Source organism: Siphateles boraxobius, unplaced genomic scaffold, assembly GCF_051911475.1.
Source record: "Siphateles boraxobius isolate OS27281-9 unplaced genomic scaffold, OSU_SipBor_1 33, whole genome shotgun sequence".
Taxonomy (NCBI): domain Eukaryota; kingdom Metazoa; phylum Chordata; class Actinopteri; order Cypriniformes; family Leuciscidae; genus Siphateles; species Siphateles boraxobius.
Genome location: NW_027508953.1, coordinates 914429 through 942327, shown reverse-complemented (window position 1 = coordinate 942327; position 27899 = coordinate 914429). Strand labels below are relative to the sequence as shown.

At 37.3% G+C, this 27899-nt stretch overlaps 2 protein-coding genes across 4 annotated transcripts; one reads left to right on the top strand and one right to left on the bottom strand.

The window, feature by feature from the left end:
• Positions 1-27899, top strand: LOC143701508 (chloride intracellular channel protein 4). 3 transcript variants are annotated; one of them, XR_013190123.1, is made up of 8 exons: positions 1-2915; positions 8703-8812; positions 11000-11125; positions 11199-11305; positions 11389-11570; positions 12945-13130; positions 13925-13958; positions 14146-14487. XR_013190123.1 is itself a non-coding variant. In XM_077194842.1 (7 exons), exons 1-6 carry the CDS (start codon positions 93-95, stop codon positions 13104-13106), a joined length of 3510 nt encoding a protein of 1169 aa, XP_077050957.1. In that variant the 5' UTR covers positions 1-92; the 3' UTR covers positions 13107-13130; positions 25433-27899. The 3 variants fall into 3 exon arrangements, 2 of the variants coding, with proteins under 2 accessions (XP_077050957.1, XP_077050958.1); XM_077194842.1 differs by lacking the exons at positions 13925-13958; positions 14146-14487 and adding an exon at positions 25433-27899; XM_077194843.1 differs by lacking the exons at positions 1-2915; positions 13925-13958; positions 14146-14487 and adding an exon at positions 6228-6373 and having other exon boundaries at positions 12945-13197.
• urp2 (urotensin II-related peptide) lies at positions 14679-19022 on the bottom strand. The gene is made up of 6 exons (XM_077195585.1): positions 18917-19022; positions 15766-16068; positions 15595-15702; positions 15050-15090; positions 14820-14961; positions 14679-14734 (listed from the first exon to the last, which is right to left on the bottom strand). The coding sequence occupies exons 1-6, from the start codon at positions 19020-19022 to the stop codon at positions 14703-14705; spliced, it is 732 nt and encodes a 243-aa protein (XP_077051700.1). The 3' UTR covers positions 14679-14702.

Genomic DNA, 27899 nt, shown 5'->3' with positions numbered 1-27899 from the left:
GAGAGGTAGGCACAAGAGCTTTAGTGTGTTAGCTATAAAACAAGTTCTAAAAAGTCATAGCAAACTCTTAACACTCTTCTAGCTTTTGAATTATGGCCCAGGCCAAAAGTGATATGAGTATCAACATGGAGATTTCTAACGGAGCTGTTATCCACTGTCCTGTAGGATCATGCATGGAGATGGAAGATTGGCGGACTAGGGAGGAAGAGGAGGAGGAAGATGAGGTTGAACTAGCGGAAGAGGTGGATGAGGATATGGATGATGGTGGAGACGACAACGTAATGCCTTCAACAGATGTGATCGTCCATAAAACAGAGGATTTTATTGAAGACCTGGAGCACCAAATGAGTGTGATTCTGCAAAATGAAGAGGTAAAATATGGAAAGATGGAGGACGAAGTGGACATAAGGCCAGTTCAACTCTCAAGTACTGCGCAAACACAAGTTTCGAAACTTCAAAACGAAGCTGAAGTGCGTGCAAGAGCGTTCAAAGAAGTGGACATGAATCGAGGAGATGACAAGTTGGAAACGCTGTACGAAGATGAAAAGGAAAGCGATGAACAACAAGTGCAGATTTTGAGCGTACGGAAGATGGAGACACAGGGGCTGCTCCTCTCTGAGGTAGGACAGCTCACTTGTTGCCTCCTCGAGAAAATAGAAATCAAGTACAGAGATGATCAAATGCAACAAGTAAAAAATGAAATAGTTTTGCATGAAGAGGGTGTAAAAAACGATGTGGATGAAGAGCCACGGGTGGTTTCTCCCAGTGAAGCGGATTCAAAAGAAAACTTTCAGAGTCTTGGGGAAGAGGAAGAACCTGCGAAATTTGATACCACTGGCAAAGAACAGTCTATGATCGAGGTGCCTTTATTTGAGGACTGCAAAGCAATTGGAGAGCCAATGCACAATGATGCCTTAGCCAAAAATAATGATGAAGAAACATCCACCATCAATAAAGCAGCAGAAGAAAGGGCAATTGACTGGATTGGGAAAGAACAACCATCACATACTGATCTATTTGGTGGAACTGAAGAGGAGATGGTCCAGAATTCAGATCAGTTGGTGGAAAGCATCGTGCAAGAACGTGAAAGATTAGAGTGGCTGGAACAGGTGGTGGGAGACACCGATCTAGAGAACTGTGAGAGAATAGTGGTTGATACTCAATCAGCCATTGTCAATGGACCGGAGGAGACAAGAGGAGATAAAGAAGTGGATAAAGAGGTAGAGGGCATTGAAAGGATTCAAAGAGGTGTGGAGATTACCAAGAAGGAGGAGCTTTCTGCAGAGGAGGGAAGCTGTACAGAAGTAGAACAGCCACATAAAGCACCTGAGATTGTAGAAGAGGGGGCGTGTAAGGAGAAGGAACAGCCAAGACAAGTCAACGAAGAAGTGCCAAGACCTAGAGAAGAGGGGGCGTGTAAGGAGAAGGAACAGCCAAGACAAGTCAACGAAGAAGTGCCAATACCTATAGAAGGGGGGGCATGTAAGGAGATGGAACAGCTTGGCAATGACAAATGGGAGATCGTAGAGGGAGGTGACGCTGCAAAGGAACAGCCAAGACAAGTCAAAGAAGAAATACCAATACTTATAGAAAGGGGGGCATGTAAGAAGCAAGAACAGCTTGGCAATGACAAACGGGAGATCGTAGAGGGAGGTGACGCTGCAAAGGAACAGCCAAGAAAAGTCAAAGAAGAAATACCAATACTTATAGAAGGGGGGGCATGTAAGAAGCAAGAACAGCTTGGCAATGACAAACGGGAGATCGTAGAGGGAGGTGACGCTGCAAAGGAACAGCCAAGAAAAGTCAAAGAAGAAATACCAATACTTATAGAAGGGGGGGCATGTAAGGAGAAAGAACAGCTTGGCAATGGCAAACGGGAGATCGTAGAGGGAGGTGACGCTGCAGAGGAACAGCCAAGACAAGTAAAAGAAGAAATACCAATACTTATAGAAAGGGGGGCATGTAAGGAGAAGGAACAGCTTGGCAATGAGAAACGGCAAATCGTAGAGGGAGGTGACGCTGCAAAGGAACAGCCAAGACAAGTCAAAGAAGAAATACCAATACTTATAGAAAGGGGGGCATGTAAGGAGAAAGAACAGCTTGGCAATGACAAACGGGAGATCATAGAGGGAGGTGACGCTTCAAAGGAACAGCCAAGACAAGTCAAAGAAGAAATACCAATACTTATAGAACGGGGGGCATGTAAGGAGAAAGAACAGCTTGGCAATGACAAACGGGAGATCGTAGAGGGAGGTGACGCTGCAAAGGAACAGCCAAGACAAGTCAAAGAAGAAATACCAATACTTATAGAAAGGGGGGCATGTAAGGAGAAAGAACAGCTTGGCAATGACAAACGGGAGATCGTAGAGGGAGGTGACGCTGCAAAGGAACAGCCAAGACAAGTCAAAGAAGAAATATCAATACTTATAGAAAGGGGGGCATGTAAGGAGAAAGAACAGCTTGGCAATGACAAACGGGAGATCGTAGAGGGAGGTGACGCTGCAAAGGAACAGCCAAGACAAGTCAAGGAAGAAGTGCCTACAACAATAGAAGAAGGGGCGGGGAAGTGGCTAGAAGAGCTTAAGGCTGTCATTGAAGATGAGCCCAGAAGGAAAGCCCAGGGGGGGCGAAAAGTGACCATACCTGCCTGGTTAAAGTCCAACTCAGATGCCCCTTTCCAAGAGCCACCGAAGCCCCTCGGCAGTCAGATCAGAACCATGAGCGGGGGCAGTGAAGGGGACGGGAATATCAAGGCCAAAGGTCAAGAGGTCATCATGGCGAATGGGTTTCCTAGGATCCCACCTGCCGTAGTTCAACAAGAAGAGATAAAAACACTGGGAAAGCCAATGAGGATGGCCACTCCAGCTCAACGGGATGGCGATCCTCTTGACCAGCAGATCTCCCTCTATGTGAAGGTATTCTATTGTTATTTATAGCCAGATAAAGGTCAAGATTTCCAATTGCATATTGAAGTTTTAGAAGGGAAATTAGTAACGTGGGTTTTCTTTGTCCTCAAAACTTACTATGATATCCACAGGTTCTGCTCAAAAATGTTGTAGTTTTGACTATATTATGATCTGCTGTAGTCAATATGCAATCTGGAAACTATCAGATGCTTTAATACCAAGCTACCAAATATTTTAGTGTTTTTGGGAAGTATTATTGTAGTACATTTTACAGGCAGTACTAGGCAGAGTTTTACATGCATATAACCTGTCAAAAAGCAGACAAAATTCAGATTTTTGTAGAATTGCTGAGAGAAATCATGATTTGAGTCCTGTAAAGTCTTGTTTTAAACATGACAATGATAAGGCTGTCTTGTTAGCCTTGCTAGCATACCGTTTCCTATAATTACAGCATGTCCTTCTGCTCAGCAGATGGTGTTACTATCGCCAACACTAATTGCATTATTGTCTTTGCTTTACTGGTCAGTTGGTCTGCTGTCATCCAGCTTCTAGAAAACCAGGATGTAATTCCCAGTCCTAGGCGATTGATTAAGCAGGTACACCAACCTCATTACTGCTGGGTGACCTGCTAAAACCAGCATGAAAGTGTCTAAAACACACCTTATACTGGTAACTGGTCGCAAGGTGGTTTTAAAAACAGTATGAACTGGTTCATATGACAGAAACATCCATGTACAATAAAACGGAAGTAATATATTAAGACTTAATGTTCAAGAACTAAGTCTTATTTAGGGGGAGCCTGACCTTTCCAACCATAATTCCAACCCTGTTTGTGATTTATAAATGGTTGTTGTTGGTGATATAATGCACTTAGTTAATTGAGTTATTCTCAGCAGGGTGTTGAGCTGATGGATTGATCGGTGAGCTAAAAATGAACTTGATTCTAGAACATTTCAATAGGAAGTGCCATATAAAGCATCATATCACAAACATTAGGAAAGAGCTGGCTATAGGTAACACTTTTGCAATAATCTTACTAATCTGCTGTGTTGACTATAGTGCAACATAGATGTGTATTGACTAAAGCAACAGTATGTATGTATTTATTTATAATTTTTTATACAGTGAGTGTTTTGTAACCAGTCAAAACTACATCAATTGTATTTTTTTCATTCTATTCTATTCTATTCTATTTTTCTATGGACTTATCTAAAACATTCGGAACAAAGCGTATAGGTTTTGTAACCAAGCAAAACTATAGTAATAGTATTTTAATTAATTATTTTATTTATTTATTTTTCTATTCATGGAATTGTCTGAAACATTCGGAACAAAGCGCACAGCCAAATTCTTGTTATATGAAGGAGGCTGAGCAGCGGGACGTTAAGCCTGGTAAAAATGTCCATAAATCCCAGCCGTATGTTTCTGAACAGTAACAAAGACGCCCTTTGTTTGCAGTGGAACACAGTAAAAAGTGCAACTCCCACAGCCTTTCTGTGCATTTCAGATCACAAAAGTATCATTTTGTGTCTCATCATCAGTTTTTGTATGTTGTTGTAGTTTTGCTTTGGTAAACAGGATCTAAGTGATGATATGCTCAGTTTTTATGCCTGTCACTGTGCCTGTTATTTAATCATAAACAGCTGCTTCTTATTTTTTATTGGTTCGAGTGATGTGCTGCTCTTATATTGAACAGTGAAAGATGTGTTTGTATTTGAATACCTGTTGCCTCTGTGAGAAGCTGGAGTGTAGTGGGTTAATCTCCCAGCATTCCTCTACACAATAATCTGATTTAGATGTTTGTTGGTCTGAGTCTGCTGTGAGGATCTGAGATTCTGACTGAGTGTTTGGGGGGTGGAGTGGCCCCGTCCAGTCCTAATATGATTCCTGCATGTACAAGACTCACTGTCATGATGCTAGTATTGCATGTTGTTGCCAGGATTTTCCTAATGGTTGCTAGGGTGTTCTGATTTAGGACTTCTCTGTTTTTTTAGCATTTGGCTATGCGATTGTTAGGGTGTTCTGAGTGGTGTTTAGCTTTAACACGTTGCTATTTGGTTGCTAGGGTATTCTGGATTGTTGCTATGGTGTTCTGGATAATTGCTAGGTTCTCTAATTGTTTTTAACATTTTGCTATGTGATTGCTAGACTGTTCTGAATGGTTCTTAGAATGTTGAGTAATGTTTAGCACGTTGCTACGGTGTTGCTAGGGTATTCTGGATTGTTGCTAGGGTGTTCTGGATAATTGCTTGAGTTCTCTTGTTTTTAGCATTTTGCTAAGCGATTGTTAGGGTATTCTGAATGGTTTTTAGAATGTTGCTCTGAGTGGTGTTTAGCATTTGCACATTGCTATGGGGTTGCTAGGGTATTCTGGATTGTTGCTAGGGTGTTTTGAATAATTGTAGGGGTTCTCTGATCGGGTTTTAGCATTTTGCTTTGCGGATGCTATGGTGTTCTGAATAGTTAGTAGAATGCTTCTAGGGCGATCTGAGTGGTGTTTAGCAATAGAACGTTGATATGGGGTTGCTAGGGTATTCTGGATTATTGCTAGGGTGTTCTGAATAGTGTTTAGGATGTTGCAATGGGGTTGCTAGGGTATTCTGGATTGTTTTCCATGGTGCTCTGGATAATTTGCTATGCGGTTGCTAGGGTGTTATTAATGGTTGCTAGGGTGTTTTTTAGCATGTTGCTATGCAGTTGCTAGGGTGTTCATAATGGTGTTTAACATGTTAACTGCTATGCAGTTGCTTAGGTATTCTAGATGGTTGCTATGCAGTTGTTTATTGGCCCACAAAATGTGACATTAATTATAATAATTTAATTTTGCTGCAGTTACTGGTGTGCTTCTATTCAAATGTATTTTATGAAGTCAGGTTTTCGAGTGTCTGTAAAGAAGCTGCACTGCCCTCTACTGGCATTATGTGGGTCTGTTTTACCCTCATGTCCTCATCTATCCCTCATCACAGCTTATCTTCAGGTGACCGGACCTCTCATGATCATTCCACAACCTCAAAACTCATAAATACAGTGACACAGTAGTAACTCTACTTGATCCCGAAGGCCATTTAGAACACATACAACATGGATGTATGTATATATAATTTATTTCTAGATTATTGTGCAATGTTAGATTGTACACTGGAAATCATAATAGTGATTCCCCAACTCTGCAAAACTCTTTCATAACGCACGTCTCATGAACGGCGTCTCTATTGCTGATAACAATGAACAAACGTCTCAGTGTCTTAGTGTCCTGCGTGTTTGACCGTGTTCTCCAGCCCAAACACCCACAGAACACCACATGTAATCAGTCATTCTGGAAAGACTTTTCCATGCATTCAGAGAATTTGCTTTGAGAAAGCATTCTGCATTCAATATTGTGAGACATGTGAAAGCATTTCACCATGGCTTGGTTTGATGTAGCAGCTAAAAAATTGGGATTTCCTAGCATTGAGCTGTTTGTCAAGGTAAGATGTTCTCACATTAAACCTTTGAAGAAATGAAACACTTTTTCGTGGATGACACAATGTACATCATTTTGCATTGCGTTCCATTATAAAATTAATGAGAGACTCTTTTGGCGGTTGAATTTTATGCTTTATTCAATTATCAATTAAAGCTTTGCTTGTATTAATTTATTTTCCCCGGGCAAAAATAAAAATTTATTAGGCTAATCACATAATTAACTATTTGTCTGAACAAGTTGCCCGCTGACAAGTGAAAACAGTTATATATTATTTCAATAGTGCACTTTGGACGTTCTACTAACTATAAGTAACTTTACAATTACATGTCAACTAGCACTCTATAGTACTAAATTGTTAGGTTAGGGTTCGGGTTAGTAGAATAAGTTGTCATGTAGTTGCAAAGTTTCTCATTGTCAGTAGAATGTCTTTTGAGGAGCATCAAAATAAAGTGATAGCAGATATTAAGTCTACTAATACTCTAATGACTGATAGTTGACAAGCAGCTGCAAAGTTACTTACAGTATTAAGAAAAATCACAGACTGTCACAGAGTTTCTGAAATGAATCGTATTTCACCGTATGAATGTGAAGAGCCAATATTTTTATTCTAGAGTTAGTATTGACTCTACATCTTGTGATGTTGTTTGTTCTGGAGCTGAACAGTTTAAACTTACGCTTATTTACCCATTTCTCGTAATTTATTTTGGTGTTCAATGAGGACGAAAGCTCCCTTAATAAAGGGATAGTTCACCCAAAAATTAAAATCTTTTCATTACTTATTTACCCTTATGTTGTTCCAAACCTTAGTTCTGTTAAACACAGAAGATATTTTGACGAATGCTGGTAACCAAAGAGTTGACGGACCCCACAATAGAAAAAAAATACAATTTAAGTCAATGGGGTCAATCAACTGTCTGGTTATCAACAATTCTTTAAAATAGAAAGAAACGCATTCAGGTTTGGAACAACATGAGGGTGAGTAAATGATGACAAAACATTTTTGGGTGAACTATCCCTGTATTTTTTTCCCCATTTAATTTTTGCAGAGGTGTAAAGTCCAAGTTCAGAAGAAAGTAAAAGTCCTCCTGAGCATTTTGTTCCAATCACTTGGATTTGCTAATTAGAACAGTTTTCATAAACATATGGCAGGACTTTTACTTTCTGACCACTGGACTTTACATCTCTGAATTTTTGTTAGAACAAGAAGATATTTAAAATCATGTAGTGAGGTGGGCGCTGTAGCGTTGTATAGGTTTTTTTTTTTAGAGTAATTAACCACTTAAAGGTGCAATGTGTATTATTTCTGGATCTATTGACAGAAATGCAATATAAAATCCATAACTATGTTTTCAGTGGTGTATAAAGACCTTGCATAATGAACCGTTATGTTTTTATTACCTTGGAATGAGACATTTATATCTCCATAACCGCGGGCGCCCCCTTCTATGGAGGTCGACATATTGTGTGGTCATGTTTCTAGCGTAGCCGACAGCGAACACACAGCGCTACAGAGCGCGTTTCCTCACTACCTTGAAAAAGAAGTTTTCATTGGTGTATAAAGACCTTACTTAATGAACCGTTATATTTGTATTACCTTAGAATGAGCAGTTTCTGTCTACACACACCGCGGGTTCCCTTACATTGAAATGCGGCGACATGTTTCTACGGTGGCCCTAAACGGACAAATGCGTTTCGTTACTATGTTGCTCTTTGTGCATGGAAGCAAGCTTAGTTCAACGAATGAAACACTGACACGATGAACAAGTAACAATAATATTCGCAATAACATATACTTTTACTGAATAATTAAGTAAACATTGTTTCTAAATTGATCCTTGTAAAGAAACCTCATTGCTGAACTGCTACTCTTTGCTGTCTCAGACGATGACATATTTTCCTGTCGGCCACCGTAACTTCTGTTGGTTGCAATTTGTAACCTCACCACTAGATGCCGCCAAAAATCACACACTGCAATTTTAAACTTAAATGTGCCTTTTTTAATCATTTTGGGCAGTTCTTGAGTATATTCAGTATATGTCTGTTTAATTCTGTATTATTCTGAACTTCGTACATCTTGTAGCGACAAACATATTTCACATATTAACCTGTACATTTCTGGAATTCACATTATCTACATAAATCTGCAACATATTAAACAGTGTTAGTTATCTTAGATAACTTTACCTTGAAATCATAATTTTGCCATTGTGTGCAATGTCTTCAAGTGTCAGGAAACTTTTGCAGTGCGCAGAGAAAATGAACCCAAACCCATTGTTACTCCACACTTCTGATGTAGTTAAAGGACTGATGGCATGTTGTGTGTGTCCCAGGCCGGCAGTGATGGAGAGAGTCTCGGGAACTGTCCCTTCTCTCAGAGACTCTTCATGATCCTCTGGCTGAAAGGAGTGATCTTCAACGTCACCACTGTGGACCTGAAGAGGTGAAGCACAACATTCACAGATACAGATTCAGATACAGATTCAGATACAGATTCAGATTCAGATTCAGATACAGATTCAGATACAGATTCAGATACAGATTCAGATTCAGATACAGATTCAGATACAGATTCAGATACAGATACAGATTCAGATACAGATTCAGATTCAGATACAGATACAGATTCAGATACAGATACAGATACAGATACAGATTCAGATACAGATACAGATACAGATACAGATAGAGATTCAGATACAGATACAGATTCAGATACAGATACAGATACAGATTCAGATACAGATTCAGATTCAGATACAGATACAGATTCAGATACAGATACAGATACAGATACAGATTCAGATTCAGATACAGATTCAGATACAGATACAGATACAGATACAGATTCAGATACAGATACAGATTCAGATGCAGATACAGATTCAGATACAGATACAGATTCAGATACAGATTCGGATACAGATACAGATACAGATACAGATTCAGATACAGATACAGATACAGATTCAGATTCAGGTACAGATTCAGATACAGATACAGATACAGATACAGATACAGATTCAGATACAGATTCAGATACAGATACAGATTAAGATGCAGATGCAGATACAGATTCAGATACAGATACAGATTCAGATACAGATACAGATTCAGATTCAGATACAGATACAGATACAGATTCAGATTCAGATACAGATTCAGATACAGATTCAGATACAGATTCAGATTCAGATACAGATACAGATTCAGATTCAGATACAGATTCAGATTCAGATACAGATACAGATACAGATACAGATTCAGATTCAGATACAGATTCAGATTCAGATACAGATACAGATACAGATACAGATACAGATACAGATTCAGATTCAGATACAGATACAGATACAGATACAGATTCAGATACAGATACAGATACAGATTCAGATTCAGATACAGATACAGATACAGATACAGATTGAGATTCAGATACAGATTCAGATTCAGATTCAGATACAGATACAGATTCAGATACAGATTCAGACCTGCACAAACAATACAGATTTCCCATTAGGACAATTATGAATCCCAACAGGATGAAATGCACCTGGAGAACAGCAAAAGGATTTTTTTTTTCAGGATTTTACGCTTCTGTAAGACATTATTCTGATTTAACTAAATCATATAGAAATTGTCCGTACATTGGGATCTTATTTAATCCCATTAAGATCCGTTTGCTTACAAATAATGATGGAATCTAAGATTTTTGATAAAGGGAGTGTTATATATATATATATATATATATATATATATATATATATATATATATATATATATATATATATATATATATGTATGCAATTATTGTATTTATTAATATTATTAATTGGCTTTTATTTTTATATTTTTATTTCTATATTTTCAATTTTAATATTCCTTTTAGAAATACATTTGGGTCCGTTTGACCAGGAAGAGGTACATCAAAATAAAAAATTATGTAAAAAATAAAATCCATGGTTTTTAGAATGACAATGAAACTTTGGATATGTTTTTCCCTAGATTTTTTTTAAATAGAAATTTTCAGATAAAGATTTTGCTTTCATGTCTGTTTTGACCCGTAAGTGAACTGTGGCTCTGCGCATAAAATTATGTTGTTGTTGTTTTTTTTGTTGTTTTTTACATCTATAAGTTGTATTTTACAGAAGTAACTTGAGAAAAATCTATTTAATTCTTATATTACATGTTCTTATAAATTTCATATAATAATATAAAAAAAAAAAAAATCTCATAAATATTGATAAATAAATTCTCTTGAATTGCTTTTTACTGTAGTTTATTTAACATTTCAAAGAATTTCTCAATATTTTTATTTAAAAGAAGTAGTAGCATGGTAAAAACATGGTAGCATTCAAAACTTTAAAACTCTTGCACATTCACTCATTAATGGGAGTCATTTTTATTATTATTATTATTTTTACATTTCCATTTACCTTTAATTTATTTTCATTTGGTTTGAGTTTTAGTGATTTTAGTACCTCAACTTTTTTATTTCAGTTTCTAATTACAAGTTACGATTAGACCCTTATTTTATTTTATATTTCAATTAACAAATTTTAATAGTTTTAGATTTACTTAAGAATAACCTTGCTGACGAAGGCCGGGTTTGTTGATCCGCGTCTTACAGAAAGCCTGCAGATTTACAGGATCTCGCTCCAGGAACCAACCCTCCATTCATGACCTTCAACGGAGAGGTTCTGGTGGACGTCAACAAGATCGAGGAGTTTCTCGAGGAACGATTGGTCCCACCACGGTACTTTATATCTTTTCACTTCCCATTTCTTTCTTACTTGCCTCAGATACTTAAAACTAATCCTTTTCTGTAGATACCCAAAGTTGGCAGTAAAGCATCCAGAATCCAACACAGCAGGAATAGATGTATTTGCCAAGTTTTCTGCCTACATCAAGAACCCTCGTAAAGAAGCTAATGAGGGTGAGTTTAATGGCTTTTAGTAAACAGATGAACTGAGTCTTTTCCTCTGTAATTGTGTTTTATTTGGTGTTTTATGTATTCAGGTCTGGAGAAAGCTCTCCTGAAGTCCCTGAAGAGGTTGGATGAGTACTTGCAGACGCCGCTGTCCGAGGAGATTGATGCCAACAGCGTTTATGATCCTGAAGCGTCCACACGAGGATTCCTGGACGGCCCAGACCTCACGCTGGCCGACTGTAACCTCCTTCCCAAATTACACATCATGAAGGTGCTTCTTTACGTTTCTTCACGCTCCTCCCTTTTCCCATCTACATAATTCTCCCTTTCCTGAATACCCAATATTTGTTCAAAAGATCTAATCAATCTCATTTAAATCTTAATTTTAATCGCAGTGAAAAGTTGAAAAATGAACAAATGGGTAACGCTTCATTTTACAGTCCTGTTCCCCATGTACATACTATGTACTTATTATAGCAATTGCCATAGCTGGGTAATAGCTAGGTACTATCCCTGGAACCTACCCCTAAACCTAACCTTAACTCATGTACTTACCTTATATTACCCAGTTCTTTCTTAGGTAAGTACACTGTAAGTACACGTAAGTTAACGTACTGTAAAATGAAGCGTTACCCATAAATGCATACATTTGAAATGTTGGCATATTTAGAGTGTACCCATTTTGCTTTATTAATGACAGCAGAATAATATATTATATATACTGTATAGTTGCAGAGCTACTGTACTTCTAATAGATACACAGACTCGCTGCTGTGATTATGTAAGATTTGCTGCATAAATAGACATACATATATAGTAAATCCCATAGCAGATCTAGGCAGGTGGAGCTGGGGGACGTAGAGGGGTTCACATATAGAAAGCCGAAGTCCCTCCCCTACGCTTCCAGGCTCATGGGACCTTATTTCGTAAAAAATATGTATGGTAGTCAATGGCGAGAGACAACTTATCTTTTTATTCCATCTGAAATGTGCCCTGAATTACACATATGATGTTTGTCAATTTAAAAGATAATTATGAAAGTCAAGAAAGCATGACAGACGTTAGCTTCAGTAAAGTTAGCTTCATTCATTGAGAGAAAAGGTATGACGTCGCATGCGCGCCTTTTAGGTTTGTAGTCTTTGTAATTGCATATCTTCACAGTCTTATACCTCAACAGTTTTACATCAAACTGCGACTTTCTTGACTTTAAAATGTATCTTTTAAATTGACAAACATCATATGTGTAATTCAGAGCACAATTCAAACGGGATCCAAATATTTGTTGTCTCTTGCCATTGACTACCATACAATATTTTTCCGAAATAAGGTCCCATGGTCCACCGGAAGGGGAGGGGCTTAGGCTCTCTATAATGTTATATGTTATATTTGATATAATGTTCACAGCGCCACTCAATGGTCAAAATGAGAACAACACATCACCTTTACAAACACATTTTGGCTCCTACAAGACTATTTAAATGTTGAGCAAAAAAAATATATCTGGTGTCTAAATAATTTTTGGTTTGACTGTATATAACTTCTGGACCAAACTGCGATTATATTTGTTTTACTCAGTAATTTAAAATGCATTTGCTGGATTTCATATGACCAACCAGTTTAATCACCTGCATACTCTTGTTTGTAGATTGTTGCGAGGAAATACAGAGGTTTTGAGATTCCTGGTGAGATGACCGGAGTTTTGCGTTATTTGAATAACGCTTACCAGAGAGAAGAATTCATGAACACCTGCCCAGCTGACCGCGAGATTGAGTTCGCTTACCTGGACGTCGCCAAGAAGATCAAGTAGTTCAGGATGACCAGACATGTAGTGGTAACTCATAGTCATCACAACGTCGTGTGTGTGTGTGTGTGTGTGTGTGTGTGTGTGTGTGTGTGTGTGTGTGTGTGTGTGTGTGTGTGTGTGTGTGTGTGTGTGTGTGTGTGTGTGTGTGTGTGTGTGTGTGTGTGTGTGTGTGTGAATGCACTCACTGGTGGAGCTGCATTAATACTATGGTGTATTGATCCTAAATCAGCAGAATGGCATCAGTTTTCATTAAATCATTGGCAGGACCAGAAAAATAGTATAATAACAGACATAGAGATAAATTATTCTGTCTGTTAGTACACTGAACAACTTCATATGTACCTTATCTGTCTCTAAAAAATGCTGGGTTGTTTTAACCCAATTTTGGGTCAAATATGGACAAACCCAAACGTTTGGTTAAAACATTTAATTTAAAAATGTAACCCAACGGCTGGGTTTGTCCATATTTGACCCAAATTTGGGTTGAAACAATCCAGCATTTGTTAGAGGATTTATTTCCCGGATGATATAGATAGACTAGATATATTGGTATATTCATAATGTTCACCATGGCCTTGACCAAAATTGATCTCATAATAATTTTTAAGCTATGGATCTCAATATTTCTGTATCTCTATTTTTTTGCATATATGTTGTTTATTTCTGAATTTTTACTCGTGATTCTTCTGGTCAGGCCAGTATATTTACACATACATTTTATATTTACATTTTATATTTAAAATAATAATAATAATATGGAAAATCATGTTCAGTATTTACAATATCACCATATATGTTAGTGAAAAGGCTTTATTCCACAGGTTGATGGATTTCTTAAATGAATTACATTTCTAGGTAATTGTTTTGTCTTTCCACGCTTAAACCGAAACTGCTTCATTTATATTTGATTGTTTTTATCAATGCATAGAATTTGTTTAAAACATTCTATTTATGCAACTTTGTAACCTTGCATGAACGCCTTATGACGCCTCATTAAACGAATCAGAATTCATCAAGTCTTCCTAGTTTTTAATTTTCGAAGGTTGTGTGAAGATCTTTCAGTCGGATTGATCAGAAAAAAACAAGCATGAAGAACGATATGAAAAGACTCAATGAAGCTTGTCGTCTCCTCGTTCTCGTGTCTTTTGTAGGGTCACCCAAGCAACAGCGCTAGCAATCATATCAATAAATAAAGCATAATATCAACAGCTTGTCTTTCTAGTCGACCTCTAACTTTGAGAACACTTGTGCAAACACTAATACAGTGAGGCCAATCTCAACAAAGCAGCCATGCACATCATGTCCACTGTCTTATTTGTCATTTTGCAATGATCACCGAGAGAGATATCTGTAGAAAAATAAAGTTCTCTTTATTATCACAGTATTTTTGCATGCTTTGTCATTTTTATTGGAGCTTACAACAAACAACGAAGATGTTGTAGATCGAAGGTTAACAGGATTTCGTGCACAAAATCAAGGGTACACACGTCACAGGGGTCACATGGGTCAGTCATGTTATTGATGGTCCATTGAGAAGAGTTTAAGCATCTATGTTTGAGAACAGGATTTGTTGCTTGGCATTTGAAAGGTTGGTGAAGCTCAGTTCTGAGAGCAGTACTTCCAGAAGCACACTGTGTTCGGAGAAAGATAAATAGTAGTTATTGTTTGGGTGTAACATGACATTTTGTCATCCAAACCAGCTGGTCTGCATCATACCTCTTTTGTTGGTTTTCTTAGCTGATGGAAGAGACTTTTTTTTGAGTTTGGGATCCATCTGGTCAGTGCTAGCCTTGGGTGAAATCCCACCGCTGTCTATAGTGGTCGCTGTAGTGGATTTCAGGTTTCCATCTGTCACTACCTGCTGGTTATAAAACATTATTTGTATCTTAAAGCTCAAATTGAACTTTAGTGTGTATGCTAATGATTGCTTTAGGAACTGAACGTACCATTTTGTTCTTTTTCCCGGTACCTCGCCCATTGCTATTTCCTTCACAAAAACAATGGGGAAAAAAGCCAAGATTTTATATATAAATAGTTTAAACATTTTTTTTTTTATATAAAAGTTTTTTTTTTTTAAATGTTGTGAAAAGTCTCTTCTGCTAACCATGGCTACATTTATTTGATTTAAAATACAGTAAAATTGTGAATATTGTGAAATATTAAAATTAAAAATAAATGTTTTCTATGTGAATATATAGTAAAAATTATTTATTCCTGTGATCAAAACTGAATTTTCAGCATCATTACTCCAGTCTTCAGTGTCACATGATCCTTCAGAAATCAGTATAATAGTATGATTTGATGTCTCAAGAAATATGTTATTTTTGTGGAAACCGTGAAACATATTTTTAGGATTCTTTGATCAATAGAAAGTAAAAAAACAAAAAAAAAACAGCATTTATTTGGAGTAGAAATATTTTGTCACTTTTGATCAATTGAATGCATGCTTGTTGAATCAAATAATTTTCTTAAAAAACAAAATCAAGCACACCTCTGGTTCTGATGGTGATTCGATGGCTCAGTGTGCTGTTCACTAACTTGTGAAGCTCCTCAAGTGCACTCAACATCTTCACCAGCTCCTCTCGAGCATCCGGATCGCCTGTGCCGGGATCAGACTGGGATTTGTCTGAACCAGTCTCCTCTGACAGCCTGAACGGTCTGCTCTTCTCCGTTATCCTCTGGGAATTGGGAGAACTGGTTGTGCGGTCTGTCCTCAGAGGTCCATTACTCGGCAGAATCTCCTCGTGTCCATCAGAAAGGAGTGTTAGTGTCTTTAACAGATTATTGAGACCTGTGTCTGAGGTTTGGTCTCTGACATTTGGCCTACTCGTTGCTGTAATTATTTCGTCTAATGCTCTCATTGCTACAGTCTTTCCATCTCCGTCGGGAAATGTCGTCATTGGTCGGGTCCTCAGTAGCTTCGCTCGTGCTGGATTTATTTCATCCACGCCGGTTCTCCTTGGATCTGGAGGGAAAACAAACACTTATAGAGTAAGACCATAGTCTTTTCTTCCCTACACTTTTCGGTAACGCTTCGTTTTACAGTCCTGTTCCCATGTACATACTATGTACTTATTATAGTAATTACAATAACTGGGTAATAACTAGGTACTAACCCTGAACCTACTCCTAAACCTACCCTTAAGTACCCATGTACTTACCTTATATTACCCAGCACTTTCTAGGTAAGTACACTTTAAGTACTGTACTGTAAAATGAAGCGTTTCCCACTTTTCTTCATACATACCAAGAAACATTTTTATATAAAAAAAACGTTTTCCATTATAATGGAAGGTTCTGTTAAAGTTTCTTCATGGAATGGCATTATTTTTAAGAGTGTATTGTGATGTATAGGCCTATCCGAGTGAAACGGCTTCACACACAAGAACAAATGTGGGCGGGGCTTGATTTTGTCCATGGGGAATTGATTGGTGGTTTGCTATTGGTGGATCTCATGTGAGTGACAGGTTGCTCCGCCCTCGTCATCAGAGAAGAGATGTCGCTGCAAGATGGAGGGGAAGTTACTCTGATTAAAGTTTATGATTGCAGATGAGTTAAAAAAATAATGTTGTGCACGGATTAATAATAAATACTGCAATATTCCATAAAAAATAAGAATTGGGAAATCTGAATTTTGTAGACTGCTTTATTGCTCAGTGGAATGCAACTCAATTAGTTCCAGCTGCAGAAAAGTGTTTGCATGTCTCTAAAATCCCAGTTTATGGTTGCTACCCGAATGATGCATCCTTCTGTTCTCTGAAAGGGTTTGTCTCATAAGTCCTGTTGACACAGAATTGTTCCCACACCCATAGAAACAAGTCAATGGGAAATGCCAATGCACTGAAACACCCTGAGAACCTTGAAGAGAGACATTCGGAACATCAAACATCCCTTTTCTTGGCTTGGACAAACATACACGACATAACAGATGATAAATGCTTTCTAACCCGTCCTTCATCATCATTCTGATCTTAGAGGTGGACGCTGACAAACGCTTGTTCACACTCATGTACAAACAGATGTGGAGCCGCTCGCTGCCGGCATCCATGTTGACCGAAGTCTTGGGGAAGTCAGAGAGTTGCTTGGACGACCGTTTCGGTGACGTCGTAGGTGCGTATTTTGGGCATTTGTAAACTTGCCATCACTCCATTAAAAACACTTCGAAGGAGCTCTAGATAAAATAAGAGTGGTATTATCCCCTTAAGGTAATCGTGGCCATGTATTCATGCATATGGTCATAAATTAGCATGACCTTTCAGTGCATACATGCACTTACTGATTTATGAATACTTTTTGTGCATGTACATTTAATAACCTTGAGATTTATTGTTGCATGGTGAAGATCCAGGTCAAGGAATTCTGTAAGAACATTAACCTAAATGTGATCCGCGGGGACCTAATGACCTAATTCAAGCTTTACATAACCCTACTCGAAACTCCTGAGCCAATTTTAGCAAGAGGACGAGTCCAGAGCCTGAATGTGGAACGACAGATTTAAGGTTTGCACACACTGGAAGTGCGGACAGCACAAGACCAACAGAGGAGCACAAGAGCCGGCGCCACTGGACTGATCTCTGAGTCTGTAGACCTGACGACAGTGAAACTAACAATCATCCAGAAGAGATGTTCACTGATAGATATCAGCATACGTGTCCTAGCTGATGGATCACAGACAACACGTTTGCTTCAATGTTAGATATGCAATAAAGAATTATACAATTAAATGTGCACTAATTTGCATAAATGTCCAGAACAGAAACCTGAACATTGGATTTAATTTTCATGTTTGATTTTGTTGACATATTGGCGTTACATTTTTTTAACAACAATATGTCTATAACACTCAATAAATCAGAAAACACTGTCAACCTCAAGACATTTTTTTTTTCATGTTTTTGGGAATAAAAAGTTATGGTCAGAACAGAAGTATATATATATATATCAGGTGAATGATATATGAACAAACCAAAGAGGAGATTAAATGGGGGAAAAACTTGAATTCTACAGATGCAAATAGATAAAGTGCAATAAGATACACACTTAAATGTCTGAAAAAAGACTAGTCTGGAAAAAAAGACCCAATTGGCCAAAATCTTAAAAAATTGGCAAGTGCATTAAAAAACAAGTTTTACCATTTAGAATCTTCCCTTAATGTCTCAGATATCTCTCCTTGACAAAAACAAAAAAATGAAGAAGAGTAAAAGAGTCTTTTATCTCTCAGATGTTTATATGAATAAAAGACCCCAGTTATCTCTCACGTGAGTTTCAAAAGACATCTAAAAAATGTCACTAACTGTGCGAAGATGTGTACATGCAATCAAAAGTCAAAGATTTCTCATAAAATTTTCCAGGATCGAATATTCTGAGCCGATATTCACATTGACTATGTTGGTATGACAACTGTTGATTCATTTGGTTCTGTTTTTATTTCTCCAAAGGGAAATGCATCTGAGACTAAGTTGATTCTTGAAACATTTATAATTCGTTAAGACTTCTGAATGTGTGATTGTTTGCAAGTTGGGACCAGAAGGTTATAAATCAGCGTTCCTGAAGCTAAAACACAGAGCATAATGCCAAGGTCAAGAGTTCATTTCCCCGGAGACTATATTCTGCTGAATGCACCTATAATGCATGAATATTTCAAGATATTATAAACATTACATGCTTTTCTGAAAAGCTGCGTTATAATAATGTGTATTATGAAAAGTGCTGTGCAAATAAATTTGACTTGACTTCAAATGCATGAACTAATCAAATGTATACATCGAATGGATTGGGAAAAAAGCATGTGAGCTGGTTTTGACCTGTCTTACCTCCATCAGTTGGTTCTCCAGGCATCATCGGAGCAGCATCCAAGACCGAAGCGACAGTCAGCAGAGCGACTGTGGTCAATACTTTCAACATGTCCACCTTATACATCTCAATGACCTGAAGGTGAGACGGTCCAGCTAACGAATGCAAGCTTTGTCTTTGGGTGAATTCATACACCTGCCACACTCTTTTACACTGATGCGCCTCTAAGATGAGAAGGCTTGTCAAGTGTGCTGTACTTTACAGTATTTTCTCTACCGTCACCCCACATCCACCGGGGCTTTTAAATCGAGACACCCACACTGACACCGACCAATCAGGCTGCGTTTCCCTCCAGTGACATTTGGGGTTGTGTTTGGTGTCGGGGTCTCCATTGTGCAGGTGGCGGCAGGCAGTGGGCCCTTCTGCGTCAGAGGCCCTTGTTACTCCGGCCCCTGTGCAAACACATTAAGAAGTGCCTTATCACTGCTTACACAGCAGCGCACCCGATGACTTTATCCACTCCTCATCAGGGTCAAAAGGGCCATCCCGAACCGGGACGACGTTTGATGTGTGCGCCAATGCAAATAGCCTTCATGCATATGAGAAGAAATTAGCATGAGCTGAAGTGCGTTTGATGACTATGATGCATTGGTGCTTTTAATCTAATTATAAACTAGTCATATAAAAAAAATAACCTTTTTTTTTTAAATATAGAAGGAGCGTTTTGACATGTCAATCATGAATATTTATAAAATAACTAATTTAGGATGAAATCTGTATTAGTTTTCTCTCTCACTAGATCTGTTACATTTATATAAAAATAATTTTAATTAAACAGCATAGTTTACCTGTGTCCATGAGTTTTGATGTCGTTGCACCACTTACTTCAGAGTTAATTGTGTATATTATTAGTATTTATTAATATTTTCCAATTAACTTTTAATTTTAAAATAATTTTACTTCTGGTTTTAGTGATTTCGTCATGTGCTTTTGTCAGTTTTTTTTTGTAAAAAAAAGAGCTAATTTTTATTTCAGTTTTAGTTATTTTAGTACTTCAGTTTAAACTTCAGTTGCCACATTTCTAATAGTATTCATATAATATTTTCGGTTTATTTCAATTAACTTCAATTATTTTTATTTAACAATAACAACACTGCAGTGAAATGTAATTTTAAATAATATGATAATTAGCCGTTTTTCATGCTTGACAAGACTAGTCGAGCATAGCAAGAACAAAATGTATCTAAATTGTATATATATAATATACATATAAATGTACTTATTATGGTGTTTTAAAAGGCCTATATAAACACCCTAATATGAGGTATATATATATATATATAGGTGAAATTTGAATATTATATTCATTCATTACACACACACTGATATATTTCAAATTCTTATTTCATTTAATTGTGATGATTAAAACTGACAACTAATGAAAATCCCAAATTCAGTATCTCCGATAATTAGAATATCACTTAAGACCAATACAATTTTTTTTACAAAAAATACAAATTTTTTTTAGAAATGTTGGCCAACTGAAAAGTATGAACATGAAAGGTTTGAGCATGTACAGCACTCAATACTTAGTTGGGTCTCCTTTTGCCTGGATTACTGCAGCAATGCGGCGTGGCATGGAGTCGATCAGTCTGTGGCACTGCTCAGGTGTTACGAGAGCCCAGGTTGCTCTGATAGTGGCCTTCAACTCTTCTGCATTGTTGGGGTCTGGCGTATCGCATCTTCCTCTTCACAATACCCCATAGATGTCCTATAGGGTTAAGGTCAGGCGAGTTTGCTGGCCAATTGAGAACAGTGACACCATGGTCCTTAAACAAGGTACTGGTAGCTTTGGCACTGTGTGCAGGTGCCAAGTCCTGTTGGAAAATGAAATCTGCATCTCCATGAAGTTGGTCAGCAGCAGGAAGCATGAAGTGCTCTAAAACTTCCTGGTAGACGGCTGCGTTGACCTTGGACCTCAGAAAACACAGTGGACCAACACCAGCAGATGACATGGCACCCCAAACCATCACTGACTGTGGAAACTTTACACTGGACTTCAAGCAACGTGGATTCTGTGCCTCTCCTCTCTTCCTCCAGACTCTGGGACCTTGATTTCCAAAGGAAATGCAAAATTTACTTTCATCAGGGAACATAACTTTGGACCACTCAGCAGCAGTCCAGTCCTTTTTGTCTTTAGCCCAGGCGAGACGCTTCTGACGCTGTGTCTTGTTCAAGAGTGGCTTAGCCCATGTCTTGCATACGTCAGTGCGTGGTGGTTCTTGAAGCACTGACTCCAGCTGCAGTCCACTCTTTGTGAATCTCCCCCACATTTTTGAATGGGTTTTGTTTCACAATCCTCTCCAGGGTGCGGTTATCCCTATTGCTTGTACACTTTTTTCTACCACATCTTTTCCTTCCCTTCGCCTCTCTATTAATGTGATAGGACACAGAGCTCTGTGAACAGCCAGCCTCTTTAGCAATGACCTTTTGTCAGTTTTGTCAGTGCCACAGACTGATCGACTCCATGCCACGCCGCATGGCTGCAGTATTTCAGGCAAAAGGAGCCCCAACTAAGTATTGAGTGCTGTACATATTCATACTTTTCAGTTGGCCAAAATTTCTAAAAATCCTTTTTTTTGTATTGGTCTTAAGTAATATTCAAATTTTCCGAGATACTGGATTTGGGATTTTCATTAGTTGTCAGTTTTAATCATCACAATTAAATGAAATAAACATTTGAAATATATCAGTCTGTGTGTAATGAATGAATATGATATCCAAATTTCACTTTTTGAATGGAATTACTGAAATAAATCAACTTTTTGATGATATTCTAATTATATGACCAGCACCTGTATATATACTGTATATATAGACTCACTAGGGTGTTTTGGATGGTTGCTAGGGTGTTTCTAGGCTGTTCTGGATAGTTGCTAGGCAGTTGCTAGTGTGTTCTTGGTTGTTTCTTGCTGGCCCAAGTGAAAAGAGTGAACCTTCAAAATAAATTAAATGATGGCCTCTAGCCTATAATTTTTGCATTTATGCCCATTTTATAATCCACCTCATGATTTTAGAAATCATTCATATCTAGAATATGAGCAATAGTGCCATCTCTAATAAAGCAAATTAGTCTAGGATGCAAATAATAAAATCTGTAACGTTTGCTCGCTTCTGATCTTCTGGAAAGTTTTGGGTGAGAAAATGAATGTGTTCCTGCAGTTGAAAGTTAATGACACAGGAAGTGTCTGTTTCTGTTTGCTTGGAGCCGTGATGTCAGGAGAGCGGGACGGGAATGCGCTCAGGACAGATGAACGGGACTCAATGCGAGACTCAGTTGCTGGGAAGAGAGAAACTAACCTGAGAGCATCCAGTAATTCATTACCCTTTAGGGCCTGAATACAGTCATCACTTCTGTGAGTAAGCTTCAAAACTTCGACTCTCGAAAGAAAACGTTTGCCTGCTGTGGACAAGAAAGTAGCCTTTAGTTGTTTGTAAAACAGTTTTGGAGTCAAACCAGAACAAAACCCAAGAGCCTGTCAGATCAAGAACCAGCATTTGCTGAGAGCAACAGAATTATTGTTTTGCAACGTAAAAACAAAAATGTTTCATTGTATTATTGCAGGTTTTTACCGCCAGATTTTTTTCAGATGGCTTTTAAATTGATATATGTTTTCCTGTCAGCTCACTAGGTTTGGGTTTTTAACCTCCTCTCTTGCTGAAATCTTTCACTAGAGGTCAGTGTTGGATTGAATTCAGCATGTTCTGTATCTGATGACAATTTTAGAGATAGAAACAATATGATCTGTTTAATCGTAATCATAAATTGATGTTTTCCTGATTTCAGACATATTTTAAACTGAAAACGCATCTGTTTACTTGTCCATTCATACTGTGCTGCATTATTTTAATTCTGTGTATGTCATTATTTTACGTATTCATTTTAGTCCATTTTAAAATTCACTTTCTATGGCTTTCATTTATTTATTCTTTAAGTCAACTTTAATTTCAGTCGTAATCTTAAAATATTATTGTAAATTTGACCTTTAACCTTTTCATTTCTAATTAAAAGTTTGTTTGTTTTTTTAAACAAATGATTCTTTATGATTCAAAAAGGATGCATTAAATTGACCAAAAGTGCCATTTATAATGTTGCAGAAGACTAATTTTAAAATAGATGTTCTTTTGAACTTTCTAATAATCAGAGAATTTTCAATTTCAACCGAAATATGAAGCAGCACAACTGTTTTCAACATGCATTTCTTGAGTATCTAATCATATTATGATTTCTGAAGGATCATGTGACACTGAAGACTGGAGTAATGATGCTGAAAATTCAGCTTTGATTACAGGAATAAATTACACTTTACACTCTAAAAAATGCTGGGTTGTTTTAACCCAATTGTGGGTCAAATATGGACAAACCCAAATGTTGGGTTAAAAATGTAGTGTAAAAATTTAACCCAACGGCTGGGTTTGACCATATTTGACCCAAAGTTCGGTTAAAACAACCCAGCATTTATTTATTCACACAGAAAATAGCTATTTTAAATTGTAATAATATTTCACAATATTACTGTTTTTACAGTATTTTCTGATCACATAAATGCGAGCAGAAGAGACTTCCTTTATAACACATAAACAAATATTACCGACCCGAACGCTAGTGTATATGTAAATATCACATTCTTAAATGAGCCCACACACATTCTGTCCACAATTGCAAGAATACAGATTGTAGCACCTAAATGATGAAGAGGATGAAAGTGAGCAGAGATAAAGACGAGTGTGGGGCTGGACAGAGGAGGGAAGGGAAGGTCAGGCCGCAGAAAAGAGCGATTTGTTTTCAGTGAAACTCGAGCGCACCCCCCCCCACTTACCACCGGCGCAGGCTAGCGGAATCAATTACCACTTGTCAGGATGAAACCAAAGCCATGCAACACAATAAGGGCACGACCTAAGAATTTCTGTGTGAGCTGCTGTGTGTGTGATTGTGACTTTTATTTGTTTGTTTGTACAGAGCAAGGCCCAAATATCAATATAAATGTATTTTATTTTTAATATTCGATCAATATTTTGGCTTCTTTTTCTATTTTTATAAGTCCGTGTTATATAAATAAAAAGGTTCAGAAAGGTTTTTTGGGTATAGTACTATGGAAGAGAACCATGTAAATAAGTTAATCATTCAGTATACTGTTAAAATAAATTCCATCGTATTTACTAAATAAAACTGGCAGCTGTGATTGGCAGAATGATTCTGTACAAATGTCAACATATTAATAGAACAATTTAAAACTCTAATTTTGGGGGGAAATTACATTCTAAACCAGTAAATCCAACAGCCTTTTCTGATGAATTAACAAGGCCATGCTAATACTAAAATCTGTACTGTAACATCACAAGTAGCTTTTCCACAAGCTGAGGGAAATACCAATGCATGGAAGGTATATTGTCATACACACAAATACAAAACACCAACATGGTAACCCATGACATTAAAATAATGCAATAAACATTCATTAAACAACATTAGATGGAACATAAAAGCTGATGTGCATGACTGATAACAAAAATATTTTGCTAACACTCCCATTAAGTTATGAAAACGTTATTTCTGAATGTTATCTGAACGTTCAAAACATCACATTTTTTAATGTTTTAAAACCTTTTTTTTTAATGGAACGTTAAGGTAACATTCCATTTGATCATCTTGCAAACATTGGGAATGTTACTTTTAAATGTTCTCTGAACATTCTGAAATAATTAGTAACAGTTTAAAAATGTCAGATGAACATCCAACCAAGACTTTTCAGATAAATCATTCCATAAACGATGTATAAATGTTTTTGTGCTAACGTTCTGAGAACATCATCTTCGCCTTTATTTCTATAGCGCTTTATACAATACAGATTGTTTCAAAGCAGCTTTACAGGGATCAACAGGGGGAAAAAATGACAAATGTACAGTTCTGTATGCAGTAACACTTTCTTTCCACAAAATACGAAATACCATAGTTTTGTTTACTGGGGATTTTTGTTTGTCAGCTATACAGGAAGTCTAACAGCCCAATACATTCAAAGAATATAGTCATAAAATAAAGTGAGAAAGGACAGATTGATGGTCTGTCTTTAATACCAGATAACTTTCAACGAACATTCTTTTAAAGCTACTGGAAGAATATTTGCTCATTACTTTGTCAGAAATGTACCCAATATTTCCATCTGATACGATCCACATTCTGCACATTAACTGAATTATATTTTAATGTGGCATATTGCTTGGCAACTGGCATTACTATTTGCAGAAAGAATTGTTTATTGTTAATTAGCATTATTGATAAAAAATAATAATCTATTACAGTAAATCAAGTATTTTATCAAATTGCCATTTGCCGCTGTTTTCTTGTGATTTTAGCACAGATAGTTTGCATCATATATCATACATATTATCTACTTCATTTGTATTAACCTTCTTTTCTTACAAATGTAATATTGAATATTTCTCTGGTTGGTTCTGGTGTGTTGAATCAAGTGTAGTGTGTGTGTGTGTGTGTGTGTGTGCGTGTGTGCGCGCGTGTGTGTGTGTGTGTGTGTGTGTGGTATGGCAGAGTCACTCTACACCTCACGGACGCTGTGGCTCACCAGAGGCCAGTGTGGTTCAGGGAAGGTTTGGAAACGTCTGAAACCTCTAACCACAGGATCAGGCCAGCCACCCAAGCCGACAGCCTGTGGGCGAGAGCCAATATCTGCTGCGATGGTGCCACCCGCTGCTGTGCCACAGACGGCCCGAAGACACTCACCGCAAACATCATTGAGTTACAGCACACACACCGCTGGAGGTGCTGGAACAAACATGCCACAGTTAAATATGAAGACATTTTCTGTGCATTTTTGGCTGTATTGCTATATATTTTTGTATGGATGCTTTGCCAGTATTGTGTGTAACGAATCTGTTTATGTATTGGTTTGTTGTTTAAAACAATTTAGATATTACATTGTAAGCCAACACTGGGCCCTTATGCAGGATCATCAAGCCGGGGCCCTACGGCACGTGATGACGCAATGTCCACGAGTAGGCTACCATGAATAGGACAGGATCATAGAGACACAGCATATAAGAGATGAGATGACAAAATCAGTAGTAGCCTACACGCACCTAAAAATGCTTATAAATATTAAAAAAAAATTAAAAAATATCACTTACATTATAGCTGCATTTTCCGGGTTTTCCTCTGTGAGGATATCCATGTTCACTCACCGACCCGGGGATTCCCCAGTCCCAATTCCAAACAAATTACACCAAAATCCATCATTGATCGTTTCACACATGTATTCAATGATCAGTAAAATATGTTGTTGTCTTTATTTATTCAAATAAATTACCGATAAAGTAAAATGCGATCAGACTAAAAGTAGTAAAATGCGATTGGGGGACCCGGCTGTCAATCAATATCTTCCAGTCACGAGGGCCCCTGATTGGTCCGGGCCCGTAAGCAACTGCGTACCGATAGTTATGCTACTGGTACATTTTTTATATGCCTTTAAGCTTCCCAAGGCTGCAAAACAGTAATATTGTGAAAGTGAGGGTATAAATAAAGGGACTAATCAACATAACGTGGAACAGGTGCGTAAATCAATTCAGAAACCATGGCGACTAATAATGAACAAGAACTCAGGAACAAAACAAAATCAAACATGAACAAAACGAATACAAACTAAAACACAATTAAAATAAACATAATTTGTTTATTTTAATTTTCAGCATCATTACTCCAGTCTTCAGGGTCTGATTTGCTGCTCAAGAAACATTTATTTATATATTGTTATTATCAACGTTGAAAACAGTTGTGCTGCTTTATGTTTTTGTGGAAATACATTTTTGTGAATTTGAATTCTTTGATGAAAAGAAAGTTCAAAAGAACAGCGTTTACTGAAAATATAAATATTTTGTGGAATTATGTCTTTACTGTCACTTTTGATCATTTTAACGTGCCCTCACTGAATAAAACATGAATTTCTTAAAAATAAATATAGACAATGTGTTAAAAAATAATATGGTGTCATAGAAGAACCATCTTTGGTTCCCTAAAGAAGATCAGACCAATTTTTGTCTTACTGTGAAGCTCATTTTAATAATCTGAAGCTTAATGGATCCACCAATGCCAGTCAAGAACCTTTATATTAAGAGAGAGTATCTGTAATTGGACTAAACCTTACTGAGATTGAGACATCTAGAACTGGTCACTCCTTCATAACTCAGAATGACAGCTTGATCTACAATTTTCCAGCACTGTATAAATATCACACAGACCACAATGTGACAGACACGAGTCTTTCGACTGAAGCATGACAGCTCAGAGAAGAGATGTGAGGGGAATGGTAACAGATAGGATGAGAAATGAAAGGAAAGAGCAGTTTCCATCGGCTGAGAGCGTGTGGAAGTGTCCTGAAGGAAATTGAGGCCGACGCTGCGACTGATTGGTTACTATTAGGAGACACTAATGGGTGTGACATTGATAAGGACTGTAACCCGATCGCATGTTTTTAGTGCTAACTTCTGCACTCCCGTCCAGCCATCAATCATTATTGCACGCCGAGCAAACTCCCTCGGCTCGCTAAATATTTAATCAGCTTTAAAAAAGATTACGGGCCAAAAAAAGAGAGAAAATGATCACGGCCTTTCCTTTTTCTCCCTCTAAGTCTTTTTCTCTTTTCAGTGTCTGTTTGTATTTATGACCAAAACGTACACTGTCATAAAAAAAGTGCCAAAATGATATCTTTAAGGGCCCAACAACTGTTAGTTTGAATTAATATGAATATTAATAGTATTAATAACAGCTATTAAGTGTTAATTTATGAAGTGGTTACTTACAATTGTAATCTGAAAGAGCTTTTTTAAAAACCTGATTTAACTAAGAAAATTTTGTTTTGTTGGTATAAATGAATGTATTGAATGCCATATAATAGATTTGGATTTAAATAAAAGCAGTTCATTAAGATGTAA